The following is a 7,944-nucleotide window of genomic DNA, read 5'->3' as shown; positions in this document are numbered from 1 at the left end:
AATTACTTATCAGGTAAGTATGCAAACCAATTACGCCATCCCTCTTAAGGTCTGAAGTTTCCTACAATCATCAAACACATTTGCCCATCCATGTTCTAAGAAATAGGAAGTGCTTAATTAGCTGGCTAGAGAGACTCATATGGAGGAGCTGAGTGAAAATTGCTTCCATGAAGCCACCTACCTAGACCAAGAAGGTCAATTAAGAACTTCCAGAGTGCCCGTGGTTCAAGAACTCGCTCGGCGAGGATTCAAACATTTGCCTGAGAGATTCATAAGGGTGCACCTTGAACACGATTATGATGTTGTTGACTTATCTTTGCTTAATAATGTCTCAGAAGTCCTACCATCCATAAGCATGGCTAAATTACGAGCCCGGTCTGAGTCCACAGACTGGACCCGAGAGCTGGCCGAGCTAGCAAGTGGTGCTAATACTTGGGGTATGCTCATAATCAAGGACCATGGTGTGCCAGGGCATGTTTTAGATGGTGTGAAGGATGTGGTCAAGGAGTTCTTTGGGTTGTCGTTTGAAGAGAAGAAAGCAAGCGTTGGGTCGTATGTGAGTGTGGATAACATGGGCTACGGCCGGAACTTTGTGAAGTCGGAAGATCAACCGTTGGATTGGATTGACCGTGTGACTGTGAAAGCAGCTCCTGTCGGAGCAACCCAAGGGCTCCATGTTTGGCCTCAAAGGCCTGCCGATTTCAGGTGCCGCATTTCACCAAATAAAACATAAGCGTGCATCGATCATACTTTCGGTACCTTTATTTTCTGACACATATGATAATCTTTTTAATTACGAAATAGTTATTAAACAGTTACTTAGTAATAATGAATTTAGCTGTAGTGATTTAAGTATTTAGAATAAATTAAAAAAATTCCAACATTGATAATGAATTTAGCCAACTGATTCAAACATTTAGTGATTTAGAATAAATCAAATTCTTGATCAGCTCATGGAACGCTGTAATTGTTAGAATAATTTCATAATATAAAGTGGGAAATATTGCAATGGGTGATAAGGGGCTTGTTTATATATGTGTGTGTGTGCACGCCTTGAAGCAACTTATCTTTAATCCATCGCCCTAACCATTAGCCACAAAAATTTTAAACACTAATCAACATTTTTGTTAAACAGGCATGCTATAGAGCAATACGTTCATGAAGCAAGAACCATCTTGAATGACTTACTGGAAGGCCTTGCCGAAGCCTTATCACTAGAAAAACATGTATTCCTCCAAAATTTTGACCCCAAAGACAGTGAGATCAATGTGAGAGTCAACTACTACCCACCATGTCCTAGACCAGACCATGCCCTCGGTCTAACTCCGCATTCGGATGCCAGTGCCCTTACTCTCCTTATGCAATTCGACACCGCTGGAGGTCTCCAGGTCTTGAAGGACAAGAAATGGGTGAATGTGCCTTGGCCACCAGAGGCATTGCTAGTGAATATGGGAGACTTGCTAGAGATTATGAGCAATGGAAAGTTAAAAAGCCCATGGCATAGGGTTGTGACCCAAATGGATGTTGAGCGCTTCTCAGTGGCTTTGTTCTATAATCCATCTCCCCGAACTTTGATTGATCCTATAAGGGATCGTAATTCCTTGAAAGATGAGGGGTATGAGAAGGTGGTTGTGGGTGATTATTTGCAACACTTTTATAGAGTTAGTCCTACTGCGGAGAAACAAGCCATCAACTTTTCCAAAAGACCCAGAACGTAATGAGGTGTGTGGGATTTTACATGCTTTGTTAATGTTGTTATTTTTGTTAACCAATATATTAGTTTGGAATGTGATCCTTGGCACCTAGCTCGGATTTGATTTGTTATCATGTGCGAATCTAACTAGCACAGGATTCATGCGTATTGCTTTTAATTATTGTATGTGCGGCTTGGTTATTATTTGTGTGATTTATAGAGGCAACCAGGCCAGAAGCAAATGAAAAAACAAAAAAACATGTGGGGTAGCAAAAATTCGTCGTTTTCAATCTTGACAAATTTATACCTACAAAAGATTCAACACTTTTCATCGAGACCAAGGTCACACGTGCCCCATGAGGTTTGTTTTTTTTTTTTTTTTTTTTTTTGGTGTGTGGGGGGGGGGGGGCGCAATGGATCTCCGATACCTAAGTCAGTATCTTTGAAAAGAGTAAGTGCTTCGAGTTTGTATGTGTAGCATAAAACTTACCAAAATTTGATGCAGATGAAGGCATTTATAGGGAGGAGTGGCCGGTCATAGGGTTAGGGTTATGGCATACACATAGCGGCATCCGATTGGCCATGTGTCATTCATTGAATGAATGAGGAAATAATATTCCCAAGATATTAATTAGGAGATAATATCTTGGGATGATGATGGAAACATCCATGATTGATTGTGAAAGGGATTCCTTATTTGATGGAGTTGATCTTTAATTGTAAATGTATTAAAGATATAAATCGGTGATTTTTTTTTTTTTTGTCAAGATAGGATTTGGTGATTAATCCTAACTTTAATGTCTTTTAACTTTTCAATGCCACAAGAATGGGAGGTGAGAGCAGTTGTAGTCAACTTCTTGAACCTCCAAGTATGTTGAGTTGTGCATGGGAATAATTGTGTCCTGCTGCCCATTTAATAAGGGCAATTTTATATTCTTCGGCATAAAGTCCATGCGTCATGTTCTGCATTTTTAGAATTATTTTTTGCTCCACAATATTCATCGCAGTGGAGATCAAGAAAGTGGCTAGTTAGAAGATTGTGGAGGTGAAGTTTTAGATAGTAGTACAATTTTCTTGCTCTTGGTTGTCAAATGAGAAATTAACATATTTTTAAAGTTTATTTGTTAAATCTTGGAAATTAATCTTCAGAGAATATGTTAATTTCTTTATTTTACTTGTCATTCAAATTCAACCAAGACTAAGATTATTATGCTACTTTCTAAAGCTCCACCTCCTCAATGATCTAAACTTTTCTTTTTTGCTTTTGGTTTAGCCTGCTTTTGCATCTGTACAACGAACTTCCTTCAGTATTTAGGCTTTGGCATTTTGCGTGGCAACCATTTCAACCAGATGCATTTAAATTCTAAAATCATGCAAATGACTTGAGGTTGCCTTTTAATATGTCATATTAATTGTGCATTCTAACAAGGCGACCCATAGCCGACATCAGATTCTTTCTTTGCTGGGAATTGCTCAGGGTGAGCTCCCATCAGTTACAAAGGTGGTCCTCTGTTTCGAGGTGAGCCTTGTAAACAAAATTTCCAAGCTTTGGTGGATAGGATCCGAGCTCGTATGTTATGGCAAGGACACCTTCTCTCTATGGTTGGTCGTATTACTTCACTCAAATCGGTAGTGGTAAGCATGTTATCTCCAAGCTTTTTAGTTTATGCTTGGCCTTCTTCTGTCCTGACTTAAGTTCGGAATTGGGCTCGTAATATGTGAAAATATGACTTTAGCCATTCAAACTTAATTTTCTTCATATAAAACCCTACATAACTTTTTTACTCAAAGAAAACCCAATGACTAGGATCCACATAAGCAAATTCATTAACTTCATATTAATTCACACATTTTACATTTTTCACATGCCTAAAATACCCCTATTACATACTTGATGTAGACAATTAATTGTAAGGAAATAGTAAATGATTTTGCAACAAGAAAAAAAAAAAGACATTAATGTTAAAAATTTATTGCATATTAATTTTTTAGAAAGGTTTTGAATTTTCATAAAACTATTCGATTTAGTTTTTTCACCCTACTCTTGAATACTTTTGAATTTATCCCTTTTTATTAATATATTAGAACATTGTATTTCATTATCTACATGCACATTAATTTACCTACAACAATTATACCATGGGTGTAATATAATATCTCTTTTTTACAATGATGCAAAATAATATACCAACAACAAAACGTGCCTAACATATGTACTAATTACATGGAAAATAATTTACCTATATTAAGAAGGAATGTAGTTCGATGCATAGTATTAAAAATATTATGTTACACCCATGTTTATAAAACAATAAAACGTGCCTAACATATCTAACAATACATGGAAAATAATTTACCTACAAGTTAGAGAAATGTTATTTGGTTGGGTGTAGCATAAATTTTTTTAATAATTGGAAAAATTAAATATAACTAGGTGTCGTGTAATTTTTTTTTATATAATTAGAACAAATTAATTTACCTACCTACTATTTGAAATGTTCATTTCCAATGATGCAAAATGTTCATTACCTAACTACAAATTAATTTCCAATACTTTACCTACACCAATTACACCATGGGTGTAGGTACCAACAACTAAACTTGCCTAACATAAGTACTTGTACATGGAAAATAATTTACCTATAACAAAAGAAATGCAGTTTGATGTATAAAATCAACAATATTATGTTCCACTCATGTTTATACAACAACAAAACGTGTCTAACATATATAACAATACATAGAAAATAATTTACCTACAAGTTAGAGGAATGTTATTTGATTCAAAATATATAATATAGGTGTAGTATTTTTTTTTTTAAATAATTGGAACAAACTAATTTACCTACCAATTAACATGGATAAAATTGCTACAAAATATATCACGAAAAAAAAAAAACTAATTTTCTAGTTTAACATAGATACGGTTAATGCAAACACTTTTTTCATTTTATTTCACTTTTTCTACTACTTTTAATTTGGCATAAATTTAGGAATTTGAAAAAGGGACCATAAACTATGAGTGGCATGAGTGTAAATAAATTGCATTAATAGGTCAATAGTGTTACTATATGTTTGCAAATTTTAAATTAGGGCTTAAACTGAATCTTTAAAGATAGATGGGTTTTTATCTAGAAATAATGAATTGTAAGGGCCAAAATCTAAAGCACCCCTAATTTTATTTGGTCAAGTTGTGTGCTGATACAAGTGGTTTTTTCACTGTTGCTTGAGAAAAGTAGTGTTGTGCGTATAATGAGGGTGGTTTAGGTATTCGCAACTTTGCAGCTCTTAATCTAGCTTTTCAAATGAATTTTTTTTGGGACATTCGAGTGATTTCTAGTATGGCTTATTGTTTTTTTGGGAGGAGATTTTTCAATAATTTGGGTCATCCTTGTTCGTCTTACAAGTGTTCTTCGGTATGGCCTGGGCTACGTCCCTTATATTCGGCTATCTCTGATGGGTAAAAATGGATTATTGGTTTGGGTGGTCAGGTGAAATTTGGCATTCAAAGTGGTTGGATGTGCTGGTTTCTGATCAGTTGGGACTTCCTCTGCCTATTTCTAATCGTTTGCATGCTTTGGTCTCGGATTTTATTTTGGATGGCAGCACTGATGGGAATCTTTCAGTTAAGCTTGCTTGTGATTTTTAGCGTAGTCGTCAACCTCATGTTCTTTAGGATCGATGGGTTTGGCATCCATGCTTTCGCTCACGTAATTGAGTAATTTTATGGAAATTTTTGCTTGGTAAAATTTTGACTGATGATATGCTTCAAGGTAGAGAGGTTTTATGTTGGCTTCTATGTGATCCCTTTATGGTGGATCATCTCTTTCTTTAGTGTGCTTTTGCAAGACAATTTTGGTCGGCTTGTTTAACATGGTTTCAAGTTTGTTCTTGGTATCATGATATCCATGGGTTTTTCACTTATCCACTACATCAGGGTCCGGGTACTCAGTTGCAAATGTTTTGGTGAGGATTAATTGGTGCGGGTTTTTATTTACTATGGCAGACTCAGAATAATTTGCGTTTTCGAGATGGGCTATGTTTTGTTGCTTCTTTAATTAGGGCGATCAAACTCAACTTGTTGAGATTCATTCTTTTAAACTAGGCTCGATGAAATTCAGTTTCTGAGTTATTTTATGAGCCATTGGAGTTTTTGGGCATCAAAATCCTACAAATTTGGTTAAAGTAAACATGGATGGTGCAGCTGGAGGTTCCCCATGTTTGGCTGGCTTGATGGGATTTTCCGTGATCGTAATGGACTTGTGCTCTTGTGCTGGGTTGTTTTGCGGGCTCCCTGGGTCTGACTTCTTCTCTGGAGGCTGAGCTTTATGCTGTGATTCATGCAGTTTCTTTGGCGATTAAAAATGGTTCGCAAGCATTGTCGATTGAATGTGATTCATCTCTAGTAGTCCATTTTCTTTCTTCCTCTATGGTGCAGGTGCCTTGGGCCCCACGTTTACATTGGCATAACTGTCAGGGTTTTCTCCCGAACAATACTTGGCTACTCAAAAGGATAATCGGAATCATTCATAATATAAATCATCCTACGCAGATCTGCTCTGCAAAAAATAAATTAAAAGTAAAGTTGTTTAGTCATCGAATTGTATAAAAACAAATGAACGAAATTGATAAAAGCATTACGAACTGTCTATATATTTGCTAGAATAGATTGACTAAACGACCTTAGTTTTAATTCATTTTTTCCAAAGATGATCTTTACAGTGTGATTGATAATATAAACGGTTTTGATTATATGCACAAAGATTTATGATTCAAATTCTAAAAATTTTGAGTAGGAATTTTTATTTATCTTTGAGCATCCAATTATAATATTCTTTTCTTCCATGACAATTTTGAGTTTCCCATATTTTTTTAGAGGGTAATCAGGTTCAGGCGGCGAATTCTATGGCTAATTGTGGTGTCGACTGCCAGGTACTTATTGGTGGGATTGTTGTCCTGCTTGTGCTGTTATGCTTATTTGCGTAGCCTTTTTCAGCTTCCGACTTATCGGATTTGTTAGTACTTTTTCATGTTATCTACGGTTAAAATTTTCTTGGTTCATGTTTATAGGGGACGCCGCTATCGGGGGCTTGGCACCTTCCAATTGCTTTGAGCGGGGAGGGGTAGGTTACATTAACGGCCGCAATTCGGATCCCTGTGTGTAGTTTGGTTTGCCCAATACTTCAGGATATGAGCCAAGGTTTTTTCCCTCTTAGTTGAATCCTTTATTTTATCAATAAAGAAGTTCTTAAAAAAGGAAAAAAAAAAGAAAAAAGAAAAGGTATGGCCTAATTGAATTATTAGTCCCTATGGTGATATGGTAGTTGGAAAATAGCCCATGTGATAAAGTCTGTTAGGATTTATACTTAAAATTAAAAATTCCGTCAACTTTATGTTAATTGTTAGCACACCACGTGCTAATGATAACAAAAGTTGACGGAATTTTTAATTTTGGGCATAAATCCTAACAAACTTCACCACATGAGCTTAAATTCTAATTTTTTTTACCACATAGATAATCTTCCAACTACTCTATCATTATGAGGACTATTAATCTAATTAAGCCAAAAAGTAATTATCAAGTAACTGATAATGATAATCATTATCATATATCTGAATCGATCTATTGATTATCTTTTCAGGATCAAGTAATTGATAATCATTAAATAATAATGTTGCCATTGGCCAATGTAGGGGACCACATATTTGTTAGAATTTGAATTTAAATGAGAGATTTGTGTGCAGCAACCGCACAACTTCTTCTAGAAGAAGAAATAATCACAGTACAGAAAAATGGAGAACGATGAGAGAGAGAGAAAGAGAGACACACAGACAGACAGAGACAGACAGACAGAGACTGCAAGTAGAGAATGTTACTGTGCAAAATTCATTCACACATACAACATGAGCTGAGAAGAGAGAGACTGAAGTAATCCCACACTCTGCAAACGGTTACATAGTTTTGGCAATGTTCAAGCTTATATCAAAGCAAACTCAGTCTTTCATCTTACATCTTATGAGATGAAGAGGCACCTCACTTATCTAAAACCTATAAGACTTAAATAAGGCAAATTACATTTAAACCCAAAGCTGATTAATCCAGCAATGTAAGCTAGGATTAATACAAACACTTAACACATCAGTTCACGATTTATACTTCAACAATATTATCCATACAGATACACATCATAAATTTTTAATATTTTGATGGATGATGATGCATAATTTGACGGGCTAAAGCGACGCCATCC

At 35.7% G+C, this 7,944-nt stretch overlaps 1 protein-coding gene across 1 annotated transcript; it reads left to right on the top strand.

Moving 5' to 3' along the window:
- On the top strand, nucleotides 1-1,897 carry LOC103964447 (2-oxoglutarate-dependent dioxygenase 11-like). The gene is made up of 2 exons (XM_009377378.3): nucleotides 1-705; nucleotides 1,136-1,897. Exons 1-2 carry the CDS (start codon nucleotides 140-142, stop codon nucleotides 1,716-1,718), a joined length of 1,149 nt encoding a protein of 382 aa, XP_009375653.2. The 5' UTR covers nucleotides 1-139; the 3' UTR covers nucleotides 1,719-1,897.
- The last annotated feature ends 6,047 nt before the right edge of the window (nucleotides 1,898-7,944 follow it).

The sequence above is a fragment of a genome, unplaced genomic scaffold (assembly GCF_019419815.1).
Source record: "Pyrus x bretschneideri cultivar Hongxiangsu unplaced genomic scaffold, Pyrus_bretschneideri_v1 Contig77, whole genome shotgun sequence".
Taxonomy (NCBI): domain Eukaryota; kingdom Viridiplantae; phylum Streptophyta; class Magnoliopsida; order Rosales; family Rosaceae; genus Pyrus; species Pyrus x bretschneideri.
Note: the sequence above shows the minus strand (reverse complement) of the source record. Positions and strands in the feature narration are given on the sequence as shown.

What these genes read in the sequence shown, in the direction of transcription:
- LOC103964447 (XM_009377378.3), top strand. Translation starts at nt 140, where the DNA reads ATGGAGGAGCTGAGTGAAAATTGCTTCCATGAAGCCACCTACCTAGAC. An exon ending in CAAAGGCCTGCCGATTTCAG is followed by an intron (nt 706 to 1,135) that starts GTGCCGCATTTC and finishes TTTGTTAAACAG; the next exon opens with GCATGCTATAGAGCAATACG.